Source organism: Musa acuminata, chromosome BXJ3-4 (assembly GCF_036884655.1).
Source record: "Musa acuminata AAA Group cultivar baxijiao chromosome BXJ3-4, Cavendish_Baxijiao_AAA, whole genome shotgun sequence".
In the NCBI taxonomy this organism is placed as follows: Eukaryota; Viridiplantae; Streptophyta; class Magnoliopsida; order Zingiberales; family Musaceae; genus Musa; species Musa acuminata.
In genome coordinates this window covers 34267392-34292687 of record NC_088352.1, presented here as the reverse complement: position 1 = coordinate 34292687, position 25296 = coordinate 34267392, and the positions used below count along the sequence as shown (strand labels likewise).

The following is a 25296-nucleotide window of genomic DNA, read 5'->3' as shown; positions in this document are numbered from 1 at the left end:
TATATTCTTGTACTGTATAAAGCATAGCAGTCCATGGGTAGTTCAGTTCTTCTTCTTCTTTTCTATGGGCCTATACTTCTATATAGAACCGTCATTGGGATCTTTCCTCCGAGTTTAGTAATTCCATACCACTCTCTCGCTAATCTTTGTCTCAGCTTGGTTAGATTAAACATAATTATCCTAATATCAAAAATTTAATTAATAAAGTGGCTCTTTAGGACATTCATCAGCCGTACATGTGATAACATCTAAAGGGGATATATAAATTGTTGATATAGATTGTGTTGCAACTTAGGCTCCCATTTGACGAAGGACTTGAATGTCTCCGGGCTCACACTATCCCATTGCCACACCAACGCCTACTCCGCTATCAGATGTCTGTAACGTACACAAATTCCCAAGCAATAAAAGTCACAGAAAGATACTTTGGACTAATCCATGACTGACATGATGGGTTTCAGTCCACCCACTAGTCTCCCCCATCACTGTGCCTTGCAAAGTCAACATGCTGAATCGACGCGTCTCCATTAGTCACTGACCAGTACATCCTAAACGTCATAGCAGCATTGCTCATACCCTGTAGCTGTAGCAGATGAGAGGAGACGTGCCGACGTGAACACCACACTACGAAATCTCTCTCTCTCTCTCTCGCTCTCTCTCTGCTTTAGAAGCCTCGTTTTTGCTCTATAAGCTCAAAATCCCATGACAGAACACCACACTACTCCAGGCTCCAGCCAAGCATCTGATGGACGGCATTATATTGACCGTATCTCTGCAACGAAGGCATTTAAAAGCAGGCTGGCAGGTAAGCAAGCGCCGAGTTACCGATATATATACCCATAATAATCCCCTCATCTACTCTCCATAGTTTTTTTTAATAATTTATTAGAAAAAGTCTATAATATTAAACTTTTTATCATATGATACTTTCATAATTAATTTTTACCTAGATATATTTATTTTTTAAATTTTGATAACGCTCTTGAATTTGATTGTTTTAAGCCACAGATCCATCGGTTCGGTCGAACATTTTGATTTAGATCGAATTTTATTAAATCTGTGAACGAATACAACTTGAGTGTAATTTAAATTTATCTAAAACTATCATGATTCTAAGATATTTTATATTATTATTTTTTAATGATGTCAGGATAAATGAGTTTTTAAATAAGATATATGATTGAGTATAACTCGTTGAATTTTTATTAAATCCTTTTAAACTTCTTCGAAATTACTAGGCTAAGATGATAATATGTTTAATTTTACTTTTTTTTTTGTATGAATTTAAGATAATTAATTTTTTAAATAATATAGTTTTGGGATGAATTTGTGATCGAGTATAGTTCTTTAAATTTTTATCAAACTAATCTAAGCTTCTCTGAAATTATTAAGATGAGATGTAATATGTTTATTTTTTTTATAAATTTAAGATGATTAATTTTTGAAATAGTATATTTTTGTGTTAAATATATGATTGAGTATAATTCGAATATAATTTTTTTTTTTAAGTAAAGAGAAGGAGGATGAGACAGAGGGAGATAAGGATAATCTGAAAAAAAAATCAAGATATAATTAAATTAATTAAAGATTTTATTGAATTAATTTGATTTTATTTATCTTAAAAAAAATAATTTAGTCTTAAAAAATAAAGTCAAACCTAATCAAAAGAATAATCACTATCTATCTTTTTTATGAAATTATTAAAAATATTTTAATCAAAATTAAAAATCAAATATGGGTATCAACTAATAAAAGTTTATTAATAATTTTTTTTTGATAAATTACCCATTCATTTCTCCGTTTCCATAGACTTGACAGGTTGAACAGTTTCCAAAGAACAGTTGGTCGACAGGTTTTGGATTCCGAGACGTGGGAAAGAGACCACCAGACACAACAGAGACGCCCCTTTTCCCAACACTGTTACCTACCTACACTCCTACTCCTATATTACATGTATATACATATATATATATATATTATATATGTATATAAATAGCAGTGATGTTTGATAGGCGCAGACCGGAGAGGGGAAGGAAGGAATTGACCTTTGCGTGTTGTCGGGTTGTGATGGCCTGTTGATGATGTATGGATTCTAAAAGACACCATGATGATTATAACGGACTGCTATTCTCCACTGTTACATGGCCATCAAAATAAGTCACAGTGATCACCCACCGACGAAAGTAAACCAAGTGCAACCCTACCTGTGCATATTGATCACTCGCTTAAGGGTCATTGAAGTCGAGGCTCTTCTTCTTTGCTGCATGGTTTATTGCAGCGTCATGCGTCAATTACTGCAGCAGCTATTTATGTGCAGCGCAAGCATCTATAACTTTCCACCACCTACCTTTCTTAATGACACCACTCTTCATTGACTGGCCAACTTGGAACAGCTTCACATACGTATCACAGGCCCTGAAATCGTGGAAATAGTGAAGAAAGAACATCGAATACTTCACATCGAGCGTCATCTTTGCGAGTTACTTGAAAGGTTTAGGATTACGAAGCTAAGGGATCGGAAGTGGATGGATGTCCCATTCAACCAATCACGACTCTGCCAAATGTTGGGGGTTCTTGTTCTTGTTTTCTATCTCGCTCTCTCGTACCTCATCCAGTACTGATACACTAACATTGTGCTGGGAAGGGAGAATGCCCTATTTCTCTTACCTTATCCACATTATCATTCGTTATTACAGTTTTACTTGATTAGATAGTCCTCTAAGTTATTTAAATGCAAGCAATATTGAGATGGCCAAAAGGAATGACACTGATGGAGATCCAATACATGTTTATGTTGAGTTGTTCAGAGCAGCGAATTTGACTGGGTTGGTTTCTAGGAGCAGAAGTTTGATCCGAGCTTAAGGAGAGCACCCAAGGACCAATCGTGAACAGGTCACTATGATATATCGTCTCATGATATGACTCCGAACGAGAAGTCAAACAGTGGATAGAGATACCGCGTGAAACCTATGTCACCAGCTTCCTCCACCCCCTTCCGTGTCTAGGGTTTCTGGCCTCTCATTCTTCCGTCTCATGATCAAGGTAAACGGCAGATCCATGTCCTCCTACATCCCGAGAACTCGAGCCGTTGTAATCTCATATATGAGAGAGAGAGATGATCTCGTGGTCATGCTGTGAAACCCAGCTGTAGATTTGGTCCACCTGCTGCTTAATTTATTACGTTTTAGCTGCTCTCCTTTTCCCTTCCAAACACCACCAAGTACTCCCTCTATCTCTCTCGCTCTCTCTCTCTCTGCTAATCATTTCAGCTATCATAACCATCCTCTCCCTCTCTCTCTCTCTCTCTCTCTCTTTCACCGAGACTACTTCAGGAGGAGAAAGAAGAAGAAAGAGGAAGCTTTCCCTTTGAGGGGAATGTTGTCTGGGTCGAGGCATCCGCAGAACTTGAGATAGATAGATCTTCTATCTTCTCTTCTCTTCTTTTTTGTTTGGAGATCTCGGACCAGGCTTCATTCCCCTCAACCATAGCTTCCGTCTCGGCGAACTCGGTCACAGTGAACTGCTTCGATCGGTAATCATGAGGTTCTGAGATCCATGCAGAGGTCTGCCGGATCTACTATTTGCTCTGTTGTTGCTAACTTTGTTTTGTTGTTTCCTTATCGTTCATCCACTGAGGGAGAAGAAACAGATCGGCGTAACCTGATGATGCGTCGACCTACAGCTCCTTTATTCTGTATTCTATTACCTTTTTCTTTTCTGACAGGATGTTGGAAAGGGTTTCATCATTACCTTATCATTCTTTTCTTTTCTTTTCTTTCTCCTCCTCTTGATGTTAAAAGAAAGCTGTCTAGTTTTTTTGGATCCACCACAGTCAGATTAACCCTTGATGATCATGTCAAAGTGCACCCCTGTTTGTTCCTCCTCTTGCTATTTGTTCTTACTTTCTTTTGTTTGATGAAACGCATCCAAGCTCTTGTCCTCTGTAGGAGTTTATCTTGATAGGTAATTGGATTCTTGCACATCTTTTCGCAAACTTGGCAGCGATCTATATGCTCAGGTGGATTAATCAAAAGACTTCTTGTGGTGGCCTCAGGCTGAATATAAAGTAGGAATAATGGTCATCACTTTGTTTGTTTTGATTCGCTTACTATCTCACCACATCGACTTGATTCTTTTGGTCTCTTTTTGGCCCATTTTAATGCTCGAAATAATTTAGCCTTCTTGCAAAGCATGATCGAAGGCATAGCCAAATTTACAGATACAATTAATCCATGACCTTCTTATGTGTTTCTTGTCTCTCTCAATATCTGTTCTCAGATTATACAAAAATATCTGGAGTTGTGCACTATACAAACCCATTTCTGAGCCTTCATCATATTTCACACTACTTGTATGCAAGTTTCACACAATATATAGTTCATCTTCCAAGAATCATAGACAAGAAGAAGTATCTTGGAAATCTGTGGCATATTGCATGACTGATACAGCGATAAGCGAGCAAACAAGTATCTTAGAAATCAGTGTGGAACATGTTTGCATATAGAATCTTCGATTTCACAGCTAATCACCCATCACTTACCGCCTCCGAAAGTGGCTTTCTATTTCTTCATGTACATTTCCTTGCATCGATATGTATGTAGATCACTTGCACCATTAATTTTCTGGACACACATATGGGTGTTGCTCAGTTCTTTGCTTCACTTTACACGAAGTGAGAGACAAAGTCGATGCAGTTCTCATAAAATAATGGGTTTGTACTGGAAAATAATAATGGTGGCGTGGCTGTCACATTGTTCTTAGTCCCCATCGATGTACAGCAACATTAAACTCCATCACGGAAGAAACGCCATCATACGAGTGTGATCACTAGAGAACAAATCATAAAGCCATAAAAGCTGGGGAGGGTTGGCACGGTCGCCACTTGGCATGTAGCTCGTGGGAATGGTCACTCGAAGGGCTGTGGAACTACAGTGGTTCGATATAGGGTTTAGGGTGATGAGTTCTTAGGGTTTTACCATAGAGACCAACTTCATGCATGCATTGGATCCCATCTCTCACTCACATCACCTGACAACCTTTCTCTTGCTGCTGTGGCTCTTCGAATACCTCACCGTCCGTCCTGTATCAAACTCAGGGAGTAAAACAAATGTTACGTTGTTAAGCACGAGGTTTGAGAAGACCAGAGTGGAATCTATTTCACAATCACAAACTTTAGATGAACTATTTTTATCTACTATTACTAAGTACCACTGGGTTGTGGAGTAATGCCTCTTGGCCTGGGGGAACGTGAGCTTTATCATCTCGGGATGTGATATGTTGGGAGTCCATGTCCACAAAAGTTTTGATGTTTGATTGCAAGTCAACCAATGCACAAGAAGATGGAAACTTGCAAACCACAAAATGCGCATGTCTTGCTTTCGGTTCGCTTTCATCTCTTTGTTTGTCGCACTGATTTCTCACATGAGCTGTTAACTTGTACAAGGAACCTTAATACTGTCTTTATTATTCATGTGTTTCTTCTTAGTCTGTCATCCAACATCAAATAGTTGTTATGCTTGCATTGGTTCCGTCATAAGATCACATGAGGTTTTTGATGTCGTAAGAACTTTGTTCGAACGAATGGTTGTCTCTCTTGTTTCTTGACGAGGTGTTGTAGTGCAGCGTGAAGTGAACTGCATATAAGATCATTAGAGAAGAATCATGGTGTGATGTCTTGTGAAATTAACTGGCCTCAGCAGACCACAGAGGCTGGCAGACCTACAGAGTCTTCATGCATGGCATTGAACTTACACGCAACTTTCGAGAAGCTTACAAGACCTCCCTGGAAGTTTAGTGGATTAAACCCATCTCAGAACACAATTTAGTTCATCTCACAATATCTTTTACTGTCACTGCCAAAGTGGAAAGCTATCGATTATCCTAAAAATGTTTTGCATAAATTGATGACATGATTGACACTTTGCAAAATTATTTTCTATGATCAAATACGAAAATAGGTCCAAGTGATTTTTAGGGGTGTTTAATTTTGACTGTTGATGTGTGTGTTAATACGACTGTTTTTTCCTGCCGATACTTGAGACTCATCTGCTGTTTCCAACTCTCATGCTTTTTATTTGGGCATCTTGTCAAGCAACCTTAGAGATGTAGTGGGCACAATCGAACTCATGAGACTTTAGTGGAGAAAATAAACAAAGACAAAATAAAATTAAATAAAGACATGAGAATTATGTGGTTCGGCAAATCAAATCTTGCATGCGTCCCATGTTCTTAGGCAATCCAAGAACATGCATTTCTCGTAAGATTACACAATCACAAAATAGTAGCTTGAAAACGTTGTGTTGTCGCACCCACTTACACAACAACTCTCTTAATCACTTTCTCTCTCTTATCATTTTCATTTGCAGAGTAATGTTAGTATTCAAAAAAGGAAATGTATACAAAGAGTATCGTTTGCAGAATAATCCGAAGGAAATGTTGACAAATAAGGGTAGCTGTTAAGATTAATTCAAATAATTAGGATTAGATAACGTAAAAGATAAAAGTTTTAGATTTAAATAAATAGATAAGGGTGAAAGATTTATTGAAATATGATATATTCTTTTTATTGTTTTAAAAAACTTGTACTCTATTTTTAGTTAATATAAATAAGTGTTTTTGGATCAATCCAAAATAACTGTAATTGCAAGTACTCATAGTTTTTTTATTATTCCCTTCCCTTTCTCCTTGAAATTTTGTAGAAAAGCCAACATTATGGCATCAGTTCCAAGAACAAGTAAATGTAAAAAAAAAAAAACAGAAGTAATATTCATAATCAACATCTTCTTATCTTCAAGGTGAAAATTATCAATTTTGAGTTGTTAAGATGAAAACTTTATTTATCTCACAAGAATTATATAATTTAGTAGAAAATAGTTTTGTTAAGTATGATTTACAGGATCCTAATATTATTAAAGATTAAAAAAATCAAATGAATGAGAATATACAAAAAGATGCAAGAGCTCTCTACATGCAACAACAAGCAATAGATGATCCATATTTCCCCAAATCATAATGACATCAATATCAACAAAAGCTTGGAAAATATTAAAAAGTGTGTTCGGAGGCGTAGACAATGTAAAAATTTCAAAACTTCAAATTATTCAACATGAAATTCGAAACTCTAATGATGAAAGATTCTAAATCTATGATTGATTTTTTCTTAAAAAATTCTTCTATTATAAATCATATAATATCTTATGGTAAAACCTAAATGATCAAATTATAGTATAAAAGGTTTTACGGAGTTTTATCTCCAAAATTTGATATGATTTCTACCACTATAGAAAAAGCTAAAAATATAAGTACATCATTTATTAATGAATTAATGGACTCCTTCTTAGTTCATAAAAAAAAGTAAATAGATCTTCAAATGAAACTTTAGAACATGCTCAAGAATAAAAAAAAAATTTAGAAATCAAATCTTAAGGGAGAGATCAAAATGGCAGAGGATAAAGCCAATCAAATGAAGATAACAAAGAAATCTGTCACTATTTTTATCACAAAAAAATTAGACATATTAAAAAAGATTATTAGTGCAAAAATAAAAATCCAAATGTTCCTCTCACTCTTATTATAAAAAATATAGTTATCTTGAAAAAGCCTCTTTGAACAAAAATCAAACAAATTATCATGAAAAAAATAATAGTGAAAAAAAGGAAGAAGAAAATATTTTCTTAATAGTATCCAATACAGAATATGTTAGTTGCATGTGCCTTGAAAGCCAATCACGTGAGTGATGACACTTGTAATATGTTGCACAATCTTTTTTGGTTAATATTTATTATGATATTTTTTTATTTTATATTAGATTAATATATATATATTATCATATCCTTAAATCTGTGCAATAGAAATTGGATATACGATCATGATAATGAGACTAATTCACCTTTAAACACAGATTCTAAATATTTTTGGTCATAGGATACTCGAGAAGGACATTGAGATAATAGGATAGATCGATATACTATATACATATCCATATGATGGAGATAGCTAGTCTCATAGGACACTGAGATAATAGGATAGATCGATATACTATATACATATCTATATGATGGAGATAGCTAGTCTCATAGCTGCTTGTGTGGGGACACTATGGATATAATGCATATTCTCATTAGAGAATGAGTTCATGATCCGCTTACAGAATGCTGGATGGTTAATGATATCTCATCGTTAGACAACGATTCCATAGTCCAAGTTGATAGCAGATAAGATAAGATTTTCCTAACTGTATGATGAAACTCTCCCTTACGGATGTAGGCAACTCTACTGAAACCTTCTGCTGCTCATCTGGGTGTTAGTGTGGAAGCCGAAAGGACTAGTGAGGACTGGCGAAGCCTTCCTCTACTACATCTTCCTCCCCATCTTTCTCCCCTTTCGTCCCTTCTTTCCCTTTCGTCGGTCCCCTTCGTTGGTCACCTTCGCCACCACTGCCGACTGCGCCGGTGTCCTCCAATGACTACTAGACCTTCGGTGTTGTCTCTAACCCCAACATCCTCTAGCGCCTATTGGCTTCCTCTCTCCGACTCCGTCAGCCGCTCTCTCTCCGAGCATCGCCCTTGATCTGGACTGTTGCATGTACAACGCATGACGCCTTAGTTGTTGCCCCAGTCGTGGCCTTCAGTCGCTGTTGAATCACTTCTTTCTCACTACCTGGTGCCTCTCAAACCACCACGGTGGCAGCATCATCTTCATCAGGCTATGATCTGCATCGATCGTAGCCCACTGCCTCACTATCAACCACCCCAAGCACAGCTCTCGGCAGCATAGAACATCTCTTCACCGTCGATCCTCAACAACCTTCTAGTTGCAAAGAGCTAAAAGTATCCACCAAATAAAGAACTTGTCCCAACATCCCACCTGATCGTTGTAGATTTCTCTACCTGATCGTTGTAGATTTCTCCACCCGATCGCTGTAGATTTCTCCATATAATCGATGTAGATTTCTCCACCTAATTGCTGCAGCTTCCTCTAGCATCACTGCAGCTCTCTTCAGCACTGCCAACGCTGCACTGTTCCTCACGGGTGCACCATTAGCACTGCCCTCTAGCAGTCTTCTCTGTTGCAGCAGCCATAGTAGCTACAACATCAGCCTCCTCCCTCCCTCCTCTATCTTCCGTAAAGATCACTGTTTAGTAAAAAAAATAAATAAAGAGAAAAAAAATGTCTGGGATATCTTCATTATTCTTATGATATTCCAGTTACTATTTTTGCATGGACTCACAATACTTATTTTATAGGGCTTATCTCCATCAATGCTACCATGCTAATCCCTTTTAAGTTATCAAATGATGGCAACTATGCATCCTGGCGGGCTCAATTTTCTAATCTCTTATTTGAATACGACTTGCTAGGCTACGTTGACGGCTCTTTCAGTTGTCCTCCATCCATGATCAACATCCCCGGAGAATATAGTCCAGTTCCAAATCCAACTCACAAACTGTGGCTGCATCAAGATCGTCTCATCCTCTAAGCTATTCAAGCCTCAGTTGCTCCATTGATATCTTCATGTGGTACTATTGTCGAAGCATGGTCTAAACTGCAAACAACCTTAGCAAATCATTCGCATACTCATAAGCTCAGTCTTCTATCCATGCTAATGGTGATAAAGCAAGAGGGAAGTACTATCATTGATTATCTACAAAATATCAAAGTTATTATCGATGATTTAGCTTTGATAGGTCATTCCCTATGTGACGAAGAGATCATTATCCATACCCTTAATGGTCTCGAAGATGATTACAAGGAGTTGACAGCTACAATTCGGGCACGCGACACGCTAGTATCATTTGAAGACCTCTATGACAAGTTGACTGATTATGAGACGTATTTGAAGCATGAGGACAAGCTGCCCGGATTGACTATCATAGCTCAAGTCAGTCACAAGTCTAAGAGGAAGGGCACTCGGTACCCTCCGAACATCTCAAAAGGCTTGGCCTATACACATATTGATCATATGGATCCCATCCGAAAAACCCCTTATCGTCCTAATCATAACTTCTCACAAAATGATAATTCCAATAATCGTCTATCTTGGCATCCTACCCCACCAAGCCAACAAGACGGGTCGTTTGCCAGTTATGTGATAAAATCGGACACTCCGCTAAAGTTTATCGGTCTCGACCCCGCCTCCCTACTCCGTCACACTAGCCTTAGGCAAATCTCCTAACTGCTCCGATGACTAGTTAGCCCAACTGGATTGTCGACTCTGGCGCCTCCCATTACATCACCACTAATCTTCAGAATTTGTCTCTTCACAACACCTATGGCGACGATGAAGATATCATCATTGGTGATGGTAAAGGATTTCCTATAACTCATACTGGTTCTACAATGCTTACTTATGATACTACTATATTTACACTCGATGATGTTTTATACGCCCCTCATATTAAACGTAACATCATTTTTATTTCTCAGTTTTATAAACATAATAATACTTCAATTGAATTCTTTCCTGATTCTTTTCTTGTTAAGGACTTGAGCACGGGGGCATCCTTGGTCCAGGGCTTGAATAGAGGTAATATTTATGAATGACCGTCAGCTCCACAAATAACCCAACCCACTGTTCATTCTTCCGTTGCGGTTCCAATTGATGTGTGGCATCGTCGTCTTGGTCATCTCTCGTCCCTTATTCAGCAGAAATTACTTTCTCGTTACTCTATTCCTATTTTTAAATCACATAGTTATATAATGCATTGTTGCATGTCTTAGTAATAAAAGTCATCGACAATAGCCCTTTGGCTCATCTTTCATTTCCTCCTCTAAACCATTTGAAATTATTTATATGGATGTTTTGGCCCTGCTACAATCCTATCTTTTGATAAATTTAGATTTTATATCATTTTTGTAGATCACTTCACTAAATACATATGGTTATATCATCTCCACCATAAATCTGATGTTTCCACCATCTTTCCCGAAAGTTGGTCAAAAATCACTTTTAGTCTACAATTGAAATGATTTACTTTGATGGTTGTGGTGAATATCAAGCCCTGACATCATATCTCTCAGCTTATGATATGCAACACCTCAAGTCTCCCCCGCATACTCCTAAGTTAGTTGACTCCCCCGAATGCAAACATCGACATATAGTAGAAACTAGGCTCACACTTCTACATCAGGCCTCCATGCCTTCAGACTTTTGGATAATAATCCTTTAAATTATCGTCTACCTTATTAATAGAATGCCTACGCTAGTCCTACAATACCAGTCCCCCTTTGACATACTATTTCACAAACCCTCAAACCTTCGTAAACTTAGAGTATTCGGTTGTCTATGTTATCCATGGTTATGCCCCTATGCCTCTCAAAAGTTAACATCACGATCTAATCCTTGCATCTTTATATATTACTCTTTTAAACATAATATTTTCCGTTGCTAAAATATCCACACTCACAAAATCTTTATATCACATCACATTATTTTTGTTGAGTCTATATTTCATTTCCAAAACCATACCTATCATACTATGCGGACCATTCCCCATAAAAAAACCTAGAGTTGATTTCACTGAGATATTTAGCCTAGTTATTAAATCTACTATAATTTGACATATCCTGAGTTTGGCTACCACTAAGGATTGACAATTACGACAATTGGATGTTAATAATGCCTTTTTACAGGAGACTCTAACTGAAGATGTTTTTATGCAATAACCTCCTAGTTTCACTCATCCTCAATATCCAAGGTATGTTTGCAAATTGAAAAAAGCTATTTATGGACTTCATCAGGCTCCAAGAGTTTGGTACACAGAATTTGGCTCTTTTTTTACTTTAGTTGGCTTTCTCAACTCCAAATCTAATACCTCGTTATTTCTACGACAACACCATGGTAACAATATATATTATGATATATGTGGATGACATCATTGTCACAGGCAACAATCCCATGGAAATCCTTAATATCCAAGGTATGTTTGCAAACTGCAAAAAGCTATTTATGGACTTCATCAGGCTCCAAGAGCTTGGTACACAGAACTTGGCTCTTTTTTGACTTTAGTTGGCTTTCTCAACTCCAAATCTAATACCTTGTTATTTCTACGGCAACACCATGGTGACAATATATATTATGATATATGTGGATGACATCATTGTCACAGGCAACAATCCCGTGGAAATCCAACCCTTCGTCAAATAGTTAGTAGAGTGATTCTCGCTTAAAGATTTAGGACCCTTGAACTACTTTTTGGGTGTATAAGCTACATTCACATCTTTTGGTTTCTTTCTCTCACAAAGAAAGTACATTCAAGATTTATTATAAAAAATAAATATGTATGATGCAAATGCGGTTACAACTCCTCTCTTTGCTAGTGGCTCTCTCAAATTATTTGATGGAAGTCCTACTACAGAACTCACTCAAGACAAGTCGTTGGCTCCTTACAGTACTTAGTTCTCACCCGTCCAAACATCTCCTTTGCAGGCAACAAATTATCACAGTTTATGCAGAGGTCGTCTACTATGCATTGGTCTACGATCAAACGAATCCTATGATATCTTAAGGGGACCCTCAATCATAGTCTCTTTCTTTATAAACACTCTCCACTTCTTCTTCATGCCTTTGCCGATGCCAATTGGGTAGGCAACTTTGATGATTGAACATCCACATTAGGGTATATTATTTTCCTTGGTGTTAATCCAATTAATTGGAGTTCTAAGAAGCAAAAGACAATCGTACGGTCTACAACTGAAGCTGAATACCGTGTCATTGCCACTACTACTACAGAACTCAATTGGGTCACAAATCTATTTAAGGAACTCAATATCAATTCCACTCCTACAATATATTATGATAATATCGGAGCTACCTATTTGTGCGCTAATCTGGTGTTCATGAAATATATTGCTATCGACTTCCACTTTGTGCGAGATCAAGTTGTTTGCCATCAACCATGAGTTTCTCATGTACATACGACTGATCAATTAGTTGACTCACTCACGAAGCCTCTCGTTCGTAAACTTTTTGCTTTACATCGATCGAAGATTGGTATCCTTGATAGGAGCACAATCTTTCGGGGGCATGATAGTAGATAATATTTCCCTAACTGTATGAGGAAATCTTTCTACTCTATTAAGGGAAGTCCTCCCTCCTAACCTATATAAATAGGAGAGGATATGTCAATGTGAGAACAACTTCTTCAGTAATTCCTATCTTCTATTCTCTTCTAACACCAGTTGTGTATCTGGTCCTTAAACTTGAGACACCAAAAATATCTTATTAGAGTACTCTATTCATTGATACTAGATTTATAGGTTTAGAAGTTTTGAATATATTACAAATAGTTATTAGGAATGACAACCAACCTTACGAATGCGATTATGTGTCAATAAAGGATCTTCCACTCTTGGTATCATGAGAGGAATATCCCATGTGTTCTTAAATCCCTAGTTAGAGTCAATCAGATGGTAATGAATCCAATAAGCATGCTATTCAGATTGAGAAAGAATCTAATTAAAGAGAGACTTGAATGGATTTTGTATCAGCTAAACAACACGTTGTCCTATATATGATCTTTGAGATATTAGATGGATGAGGGATTATAGATATATGATAATTGATAGATATATCTAATATATTAGATCTTTTTGTATCGTCTAGGGAGTATCACACAGTGACTTAGTATGTCTATTGTCGATGAGTTGAATAAATTATCATAAGAATAATAATTTACTGAGTTAGAAGTTATGATAACTAGAACGGTTTGATATTAGGCTTACATAGTAATATATATATGGTTGATAATATGATAAATAGAAGATATAAGATATCTGGTAAATCTTTATTTTAATGGATGTTTGAGAGAGAACGAAGCATATGGTTTTTCCCTTTTTATTAATGGCTTGTAGGGGGAGCGTGACATCACTAACAATGTGTGCTTGGGCTCAAAATTACGGGTATGCCCGCTCCGTCCCTTATCTCATTTTTATCGTGTCGTAGGGAACGGAACTAAAAGGATTGGCAGCGGCGAAAGCGGCAGGCTATGGCTTTACGGTGGCCAGCCGCAGCAACAGGAGCCCACTTCGGGTGCAGGGCCTCGAAGAAGGGGACGATGCGCCCGCCGCCGCCCTCGCCTTCGCCCGCCGCCAAGCTTTTCAAGCTCCCTCCTCGAATCGGCCCTCTCTTCTGGCCCTGGGAAAAGGTCGCCTCTCCTCCCTTCTCCCTTCTTTTGTTTTCCTTTCTTTCCACTTTTCTTGTGATTGTCCCCATTTTTCTTGTTCTTTCTGGTTGTGAGACAATGAACTATGTAAGTGCTTAAGGATACATGAAGCTAGCTAAATACCACATGATGCTTAACTAAGAGGCCTTTTTGGTCCACCTGTGGCTATGTTGATGAGGTTACTGATGAGATTAGTTGTAATTTCACATGACGATACGAACCTTTCCCACCTGATGTGTGCATTTCGTGCATGCAGTTTTATAAAGAGAAAAAAGTATATCTTGTTGGGTTATTTGATGTTTGGTTATGATTTATGCATGCCACGTCCAACAAGTTTGTTTGTGAAGACCATTGTCCGTCTATTCATATATAGTTTTTCTTTCAGTAATGTGATGTGGTGTATACAGTGGGCTTTTAATGTGATTATAGGATCGCATTATGGAAATTGGAAGATAGTGTGATGTTTGTGTTCCTTATCTATGATCCATGTTGGCCTAGTATCCTGGCTATGCCTGTGAATGAGTTATTACTTTTTCTTCAGTGTACCTGTTTAGACAATAAGATTCTTCTATTTTGCCTAAACTAGGTTAAAGTCGGTCCTTTGGTTGTTTCTCCAATGGGATTTGGGACATGGGCTTGGGGAAACCAATTGCTCTGGGGCTATAAAGAAGAAATGGATGCCTTATTGCAAGAGACATTTGATTTGGCACTAAGGAATGGAATCACTCTCTTTGATACTGCTGATTCATATGGGACTGGAAGATTAAATGGTCAAAGTGAAAGGCTTCTTGGGAAGTTCATTCGTGAATTTCAAGGTTAGCCTCACAACCAATATCTGATGTACGAGTTCTATGTAGCAGTTAGGTATTGTTGTACTCCATCTAGTTAGAATCTGCTGGTCCTTGAAGATTATTTCTTATTCTTTTATGTTTTGTGAAACTTCTATATGAACTCTCAGATTTTGTTCTCTTGCATGGACTCATTGTTTGTTCATCTGTATTGTAGGACGAAATATTGGAGACAACATCGTCATTGCTACAAAGTTTGCAGCATATCCTTGGCGCCTAACACCTGGACAATTTGTTAAAGCTTGCAAGTATTCCCTCTGATTTAAATTTCATGCAGATGGACAAGTAGATGTGTATCTACTTTTCATGAAATTAATTGAAGTGCTACAAGTCAACACCGATTTTGCATCGCTGTTTATGTTTGGCATGATATAGTTGAGCTTCCAGTAATAGGCAAAAATGTGGTTCTTGCTTATCTGAAAATCATTCGACATCTTTATTATTGTCATGCACAGACTTCTGTGATGGTTTTCATGATCTGCAATTTTGAATGGGTTACTTTTTTTAATTTGTGTTTCAATTCAATATATAAGGTTGTTGGGATATTTAAAGTTGATAATTTTCATTGCAGATCTTCATTAGAACGGTTGCAACTTGATCAAATTGGTATAGGACAATTGCATTGGTCAACTGCAAATTATGCTCCTTTACAGGAGCAAGCTCTTTGGGATGGCCTAGTTGCAATGTATGAGGAGGTTATTATGCTTACTTTTAAGTTCAACCAGATTGTCAGTGATATGTCTTCATCATATTCAGATGTTTGTTTCTGTCTCGACATCTCAAGCAACGTATGCATTATCTTTCTGAAGGAATGACTTATCTAGTAACTAACCAAAAGGTTCAGCTTCACTTGCAGATGCTCAAGTCTAGTAAATATAGTGAACTTTTTCTTAATTTACATTTTACATTTAGGCTTTAGCTGAAAATAGTAAATGCTTCCGTGAGAGAACTCTTTTACTGGTGTCCTTAATTTATGATCTATTGGTGGGAAAATATACTCTTACTGATGATTAATGAATCAAAGAAGTTTCATGTCATCTTGGTCTCATATGTGATCTTCTTGCTACAGATAATTTTCTTCATACTGACTTTCGATAAACCACTTTTAGAATGTTGAATTCATCTATAGCAAAGTCTAGGTTTAAAATTTTAGATGCTAATCATGTGTTGAGGATGTATAAGTAGTTGAATTTTATGTGTTCAGGGTTATTTACTTATGCTTGATTGGATTTGCTTGTTTATCTTCAAAATCACAGTAGCACTAAAAATAGCTCATTCAACTAGCTTTTTATGACACATGACTAACTATATATGATAAATATAATTCTAACAACAGATTTAAGCATTCATAAAGTGCATTAGTCTTCTCAAAGAGAAATTTTGTCTGAGTAGAAATCTACTCCACATCATTCCTGGAGTAGATATCAATGCAGCTTTTAGTAACTACTGAACACAATGTAATGCTGTTTATCATGTCAATGAGAGCTAACTCTTGTGCAGGAAAATTATAACACTAAAGTACTCAATTCTCCTCAACTTTTTTTAGTATAATTATTGCGAAGCCTTCTGAGTTTTATAGCAAGCCTTCTCTAATTAATTTTGACCTGATTATCAGCTTTTGGAACTTGAGCAAACTCCAAAACTGACAATTGATCAGCTATATTTAAGACTGATTTTGGTTTATGTTGCATTGTTTTGCTTGAAGCTTTGGAGGATTGATTAAAATCTTGAGAAGACAATTATGAAAAACCATTCCATGATATGTTTCCATGATATGGTAAAACAAAAACCATAGGTGTTTAGTGAACTCTTGAACATTCTTCAGAAATAATGTGCTGAGTTTTGAGTATTCTGGTCAAGTTCTAGTTGTTGCCTGGATTGCTGGAAACACTAAAGATGTATGCTATATTTCTTTTTGTAATACCCCGATTAGTCCTACATTAGAAGTGGGCAAGACTAAGATTGACTTATAATGATCTAATGGGTGTATTATTGTCAACCTCAGCCTAAGTATTTTGGCAAGTGATTTGAGCTTAACGAAGTTGAAAGGTTGGGTCATGACGATTGATATTAGAGTTGACATAGTATTGGGAAATGGTGAGGGGGCTTGAGTAAGAAAGGGTTACCCGTGAGAAAAATTGAACACCCCGATTGACTTTAGTCCCACATTGAAAATTGGCAAGACTAAGATTGATTTATAAGGGTTTGATGGGTGTGCTATTGTCAACTTCTACTTATGCATTTTGGCCAATGTTTTGGGCTTAAGAAAGTTGATAGGCCATTTATCTCATCATCCCATCAGGTCAGATCATAACACTTTCTTTCTTTATGTAATCTCTAGAAACACTAGGTTTTTAGCTTCTATATCAAGTGCCATGTAGCATAAGCTGTTCTTATTTGATAAAACTTGTATGTTCTTTCGGAACTAAATATCATCAATATCTTGTTGGTGCCTAAAGCTGCATCATCGATGAAACAATGTTCTGCTTGTATAGTCAGAACACATTAAAGACCTTTCAGAATTGGTTTTAGCACATTATTAGCTGTTGCTGTCATATTGCCATTGTTGTCTACTCCATTGATGCTTTCCATATAATATTCAACTATTCTGTTATTTGTGTTTCCTTGTCTTTTGTCATGTATAACCACTGAGCATAGCATGTTCTTGTGCCTATCCTAAATAATTTAGTCATGTTAATATCCAGCTACCTTAACATGACTTAGAACATGTATTAACTATGTGTTCCTTGTAGGGTTTAGTTCGTGCTGTTGGTGTTAGCAATTATGGTCCAAAACAACTTATTAAGATTCATGATTACCTAGAATCTCGAGGTGTGCCATTATGCTCTGCTCAGGTACTTGATGACTAAGAGACAATTATTATTTTCTCCACATGTACTCTTTTGTGTGGCCTGATATAGCATGCATCTGATCATAAGACTTTTTAAACATGCAGGTTCAGTTTTCTTTGCTGAGCATGAGTGATGCCCAGATGGAGCTGAAGGAAGTATGCGATTCTCTGGGCATCCGTTTGATTGCATATAGTCCACTTGGGCTAGGGATGCTCACTGGAAAATATACAACATCAAGTCTTCCACGCGGGCCACGGTAATGGAACAAACTTTTGCTGCAAAGTGCAAAATTGTAAGACAAGAAAGGGTAAAGGTTGACTAAAGGATCTATCTTAATTGTATTGCAGAGCTTTGCTGTTTCGTCAAGTTCTCCCTGGTTTGGATCCTTTACTCAATTCCTTGAAAGATATTTCAGAAAGGAGGCAGAAAACGATGTCACAAGTATGCCTCTTTGTCTCAGTTCAATTACAAAGTTCAATATATGAAATTGTTCTATATTTGTGTGCATCGCAAATTTCAAGCGAATAAGATGGTTAAATAAATAAATGATGAGCATAGACGAAAAAGGGTTACAGTGAAGTTAAAAACTTAAAAGTGGAATTATTAGAATCAAGTCAGGATCATGGCATAAATTGATGATTGACAAATGCAACACATGATGACATGTGCTTGTGTTTCCGTAGGTATCTTCCTAATGCAAATATTCTCTGATTGACCTGGCTTTAGCATGATGAGCCTTGTCATTTAGACTAAATATTGCCCTTTGGGTACCATACGGAATGATTTTTGGTTAACTACATGCTCCCTTTTCTATACTATGATATATTGATGGATTAGATGAGATATTTATTTATTTATTTATGAGGAACGCAATGGATTTGTCTTGGATGCAAAATTTCAATTTGCTCTACTATCAAGTGATTTGTCTCACCCACAGAGAACAGCAGGTCCACCATATACATATTTCATCGAAAATATATTAGGAAATCAAAGCAGTGAAGTATGATATAATGCACCTAGTGAACCAAAACCAACGAGGTAAATGAGGACCTTTGGTGTGTAACAATAGCGACAACCAGTATGACACAGCACATATGATCAACTTACAGCTATGAATGACTCGAACCATTTCTGTTTATAATCTTGCATGGCTTTCGTTGTTATGAAGTTCCAGACTAGAAGCCTTTTCCTCGTGTTGTTATTGCTTATTGAAAGATCATTATGGGCATCTTTTGCAGGTTGCAATAAACTGGTGCATTTGCAAGGGAACTATTCCAATTCCTGGCGTGAAGTCGGTCAAGCAAGCTGAGGAGAACTTGGGTTCCCTTGGCTGGCGCCTTAGCTCGGATGAGATTTTCGAGCTAGAGTCCGCGGCTAAGAGTTCCCCTAAGAAGATGATCCAGAACATCTTTCAAACCAGATGAGTGAACTATATTTTCTGCCTTCTTGATGAATGTATATTGCTTGTTGCTCCCCTGAAAACCCATTACTAGTTTTTGGTGTGATGGCTTTGCCATGTGATCTACAAGCAGCTACTATGCTCTGTCTGGCTTGTTCAACAAAAGTGAGTGAATTATTTATCCCCTATAAGCTTTTAAAATTATAGTTTCATCCAATGATAGCATATGTTAATGTCTCCACTTCCTCTGAAGCTTTGACAACTCATATTTTATTTCAGTTGTTCCAGTGTCGAATGAGCTACCACTATAAACTAGCAAAAAATAACAGCAGCTAATTAATTTAATTATTCATTACATAAATATGTAGAAGAAAATGGAAGTTCTTACATGCACCAATCATTCTTGTTTTTATAGCAAACTCCCCATCATATCCAATCTCATCGATCTTAAAGCTTGCTATATTTAATCTTCTTCCAACATCGACTATTCACGATGGTGCACGCAAGTGAGTCGAAGACGTAATCCTGGATTCAATAATAAGTCAATCATTTGCTTGCTTCCTTCGTCGATCGCATCTCCCTCCGGTTGCGATTGTATCGACGGCACGAGAAACGAAGATGGTGGGCCAAGGTGTCCCCACTACCAGAGAACTGTCGGCCGTTCAGGCGGCAGCGGGTGAAGCTGCTCGCCCCACGCTTCGACGATCCGACGGGCGATGCTGGCTCACTGGACCCAGCCGAGTTCTACGGCTTCTTATCGTTCCGCACCGCGTTCGTCGAAGCCAAATGCATCATCCGATCCGTCAACGAAGGGAGCAAGCTCCTCCGCGATTGATTTATTTCGTTGCATTTCTGTTGTTTGTGACTGCTTTTGCTCTATCTTGCGATTTTTTCTTATTGGCTTGTTCGTTGCAACTTCCTCTAGGGTTCTCATCAACGAGTTTTGATTCAAAGAGGATGGAATTGGGAAATCATAGAGGGCTTCGATCAAACGCAATTACCTATCCATGTCTCCTGCTCCACCGGGCTGAGGGAGGGGTATGGACAGCGACGGGGTGCTCGTCGCGGTCGCAGAAGAAGGCGACGTCACACCACATGAAGACGAGGTCAAGAAGACGCTCCTCCTCCTCCCTCTGGATTGGACCCTATTCTCTGAGAAGGGGAATGCGGTGGTATAGCAGTTTGAAGAAGCCCTCGCCACTGCTGCACCATGTTGACGAGGGGCGCCCGCTTGCCGGTGCTTCACCCATGGCTTTCTCCTCCATTTCTGCAACCGAAACCCCAATGAGGCGTGCACTGAGCAAATCTGGCCGGCAACCATCCTGATACCGCCATCGCAGTTGCATCCTACAATCTCATTTGAGCTATGAATTTGCTAATTTTTGAGAATTCTGATCTATGTATCTTATTTTAACTAAATATTTTATATAGAATTCTGATTTAGACAAAATTAATGAATGGACAAAATTAATTCTTTAGGAACTAAATGATTTGTATGCTTATCAATTAATCATCTAGATTCTACAAAATATAGATAATATTTTTTGACCTTTTATACTAAATTAGTTGTAACTCTCCATAATAATTCTAATTTGTATAAATTTTATTTTATTTGAAACTAGACTCATATGTTTTTTAAATATTAAGTAAATTTGAGTATGATTGATCATAAAATTACTCATGTAATATTTATTACTCATGTAATAAATATTAAGTAACTTTCTTATTTATAATGTCATTTTATACTTTGATATTTATGAGATACCATGAACCCTTACTAAAAATGGGAAAGGGAATTATTATCCTTTATCAGAAATGAAAAAAAGGAGTTATGTGTAAAGCCTATGATGCTTTTGTCGACCCTATGACTTCATCTACTCGTAGATAAATGGAGCCTCCAAACGTACAGATGAATCATATGTTTTGATTCTAATTCACCCTTTATATTCTTTTGACATATTACGAAAGTCCTTACTTATATTATTCTATATACTTTTTGGATATGAATAAAATATCAAATATGTCATTTAAACTTATGTTTCTCATTTGTTCCCTTGGTGTGCTCCAAATTTTTTTTTCTTTTATTGATATGCTTATAAATATTTTTTACTCCATTGATATGCTCCTAAATGCTCTTTAATGTTTCTAAATACTTCTTACTTCATTAATATGCTCCTAAATATTTTTTACTCTATTGATATACTCCTAAATGATCTTTACTCAATTGATATGCTCTTAAATATTTTTTCCTTCGTTGATATGCTCCTAAATATTTTTTACTTTATTGATATACTCCTAAATATTATTTACTTAATTGATATGTTCCTAAATACTTTACTCCATTGATATGGAGTAAAATAATTTTATTTTTTAAATAATTTTATTTGATTAGATTTTATGTTTTGAAAAATAATTTTATAAGTGCACCATTTTAGAAAACATGCTAATATATCTAATAAATACCATAATACTATATCAAGTCGGACTATTAATGCAAGTTATAATGGTTGTATATTATTTGCATCATATTTTCCCAATACAGTCCATAATGACCCATTAATTTGTATTATAAGGACAATCCTATTATCATGAATAAACATAATATCTACATACATAAATATAAAGCAAGATAGCATAAAGAATACTTTTTATTTATCCAAGCAATAATATCGATTACAATAACTACTTAGAAATATATCACCGTATTTTATAGGTTGCTTATAAGACCCATTCTAATAAAATATTCTTCATATACTTTACTTATAAAGCCTTAAGCGATGGTACTTTATCTCAATATACTTAAAATGACTTGAGTACTTATTATTCTTAAAGAAGAAAACTATTATAGTGTTATCACAAAATATCTTAATCGACCTAACAATTGAGTTAATCACATCAGGTTCTAAAATAAAATTTCATAGCCATAAGACTTGATTGATAGCCTCAAAGCATATCATAAATTCAGCTTTCATTATCATTGAGATATCATGAAACTTTATATATCATTGTCTTAAAGCTTATTTAATATGAATTTTTAAGGTTGCAAACCAAATATTAATTTTCATTTTATTGAACCCTTTTATATTCTTTTCTATTTAGAAAAGTTATTTTCATATTCGATGTAGCTCAAGATCATAACAAACAACTAGGGCCATGATGATTCTTAATTAGTCCTTTTTCGAGATGAGAGAGAATGTCTCATTATAGTCAATGCATTTTTTTTTAGTAAAACTTTTAGCCATATGTCTTACTTTAAATTGTTCGATATAATCATTTGAGTCAAGTTTTATTTTAAAGATACATTTACAATCAACTCTTTTATAATTATTAGGTAACTCGATGAGTTCTTAAATATTCTAGTCTATTCCTTTCGTCTCTTCCTTTGTGGCATCATTTCATTTTTCATAATTACTACCTTTCATAAATTATGAAAATAAAGGGGTACTTTCTGATTCTAATATCATAATTTGATCATTGTAGATATTTCATGTAATCATACAAAATGATATCGCCTTTTATCTTTGAGATCTTCCCAAAGATGTCAATTGTGATTGTTCTATTTGTTTATTAATAGTGATATCTTCATTATACGGAGGTTCATCAATATCATTATATTATTTAATTGTCTTAATTTATTTAGTAATTTGAGGAACAACTTCTTAAATAAAAAATGATAAAGAAGTATCAATATGTATTTTCTCAATATCAAATCTTTGAGATTTTTCACTCCCATTAGTTTTATCATTTTCTAATAATCTTGTATTGTTAGACTTAATTATTCTCATGGTGTAGTTAGGACAATAAAATCTATACCTCTTAAATTTTTCTGAATATTTAATGAAATATTCGTATATAGTTCTTGGATCTATTTTTTTTATGAGTTAAAAGACTATTATCTTTACTAAATAATCTTAAATATGTAAATATCTTAAATTAGATTTTCTTCTAACTTATAACTCAAATGGAGTGATGAAACTAACTTACTAGAGACCATGTTTAAGATATGTTAGGATCAAGAGCACTAAGAGGGGGGGGTGAATTAGTGCAACGGAAAACTTTCTGCGATTAAAACGAAATTGCGTTCGTTTGATAAAAATAATTTCGATGTAAAAGCCGATTCTATGATTACTTTAACTTAAGATTAAACGAGATGACGTTAAAGTAAATCTACGAAGTTTGCAGTTTATGATGAAAATCAGAATGCAAGTGCAAACTGAAATGCGACGTTCGTACGATAAAACCGGTTTACGTCTAAATGCCAATTTTGAGGATACTGAACTTTGAGATACGTTTTATAAATGCGCAGAAGGCAGTTTGCAATTATGATTGAAATCAAAACGTAAACATAAACTAAAATGTAATGATCGTACGAAAAAGCCGATTTACGTCTAATCGCAGATTCGGAAAGCTCTGAACTTAGAAACTCGTTCGTAAAAGCGCAGAAGGCAATAGCTATTTAGGAGGTTTGCAGTAAAGATAAAATGCTCAAAGTAAATGCAAACCGAGATTTAGAGTGGTTCGGTCAATCTTGACCTACTCCAATTTTGGCTTCCTCCACCGACGAGGTCATTGACGTCAACTAGAGGCCTTCCTTCAATAGGCGAAGGCCAATCACCCTTTTACAGTTTCACTCCTTTTGACGGGCTTAGGAGACAACCCTTACAGAATTTTCTCTCCTCTCTTTACAACTCAGAACTTGGAAGAAAAGAGGGAGAAGAACTTTTGGCCTTTACAACAATTTTGAGCTCTAAGACTCACAGAAAAAGATCAAGATTTCGGTGTGTGTCTGTGCTATTTCAGTGCTAAATGGGTGGGGTATTTATAGGCCCCAACCCAGTTCAAATTTGGAGCTCAAAACTGTCAATTCCCGGAATTCCGGGATCAGGCGGTTGCACCTCCTGATTGGAGCGATTGCACCGCCTGGCAGAGCTCGAAGACTGAGCCTCTGGGCGGTGCCACCTCTGTCAGGGGCGGTTGCACCTCTCTGCCAGAGCTCGAAGACCGAGCTCAGGCGGTTGCACCTCCTGACTGGGGCGGTTGCACCGCCTGCCAGAGCTCGAAGACTGAGCTCAGGCGGTGCTACCTCCTGTCAGGGGAGGTTGCACCGCCCAGTCTCGCTCGGAGACTGAGCCCAGGCGGTGCTACCTCCTGGCTGGGGTGGTTGCACCACCCAGTCTCCCTGGGAGACTTAGCCCAGGCGGTGCTACCTCCTGGCTTGGGCGGTTGCACCTCCCACAGCAATCAGGGTCCGAATGGGTAGATCCATTCGGCCCAATTTGGGTTTTTCAGGGGCCCAATTGCCCCAAGATTAAGCTAATGGGATCACCTCCCATTTCCAACTTAATCATTGTGCTAACTACGATAAATCCTAAGACAATTTCTGCAGCTTGCTCCGGTGCGTCAATCGCTTCTTCCGGCGAGTTTTCGGTGAACTTCCGTCGATCATCCGATGAACCCTCGGCGATTCTCCTGCGGACTTCCGGCAAACTCCTAGACTTGCGACGATCCACTTGGCGAGTTCCGATGAGCTTCTTTGGCAAGCTTATGGACTTCTCGGATTTGTTCCCGCAGAACCTCCAACGACTATCCGAACTTCCGCCGAACTCTCGAACTCCCAACGTGATCATTGTCTTGACTCTGGCGCAACTCCTACTGTATGTCTTACTTTCATCGTAGTTAATCCTGCATATGTAAATAAAACTTCGATCGAAATAATTAATCCTAAGCAATTAACCAAGTTGTCCGACATGTCATTGGTCCCTCGACGCTTCGTCCGATTCTTCGGCACATCGTCCTTTCCTGCAGCCTATTGCCCAATCGACCAGTTGGCTCCACAACTCCGATATCCTTGGTACAATACCCGCTCTTCTTGGCCCGATGCCCGAGTCCACGGCCCGAAGCCTTCTGTCGATACGTCGACCGATCCACCGGCCCGACGTCCAATCTTCTGACATGTTCCTCCGGCACAACATGATTTTCCTGCTTTAATTGTCTCATCCTGATCGAGGCATCCTGCGTCACTCAAAACACATATT

The 25296-nt window shown here is 37.1% G+C and overlaps 1 protein-coding gene across 2 annotated transcripts; it reads left to right on the top strand.

Moving 5' to 3' along the window:
- Nucleotides 1–13931: 13931 nt before the first annotated feature.
- Nucleotides 13932–19502, top strand: LOC135635171 (pyridoxal reductase, chloroplastic-like). Of its 2 annotated transcripts, XM_065146059.1 has the most exons (9): nt 13932–14144; nt 14749–14977; nt 15168–15258; nt 15582–15695; nt 15767–15848; nt 17764–17865; nt 17967–18118; nt 18210–18303; nt 19101–19502. In XM_065146059.1, the coding sequence occupies exons 1-9, from the start codon at nt 13986–13988 to the stop codon at nt 19284–19286; spliced, it is 1209 nt and encodes a 402-aa protein (XP_065002131.1). In that variant the 5' UTR covers nt 13932–13985; the 3' UTR covers nt 19287–19502. The 2 variants fall into 2 exon arrangements, with proteins under 2 accessions (XP_065002131.1, XP_065002132.1); XM_065146060.1 differs by lacking the exon at nt 15767–15848 and having other exon boundaries at nt 13934–14144; nt 15582–15705.
- The last annotated feature ends 5794 nt before the right edge of the window (nt 19503–25296 follow it).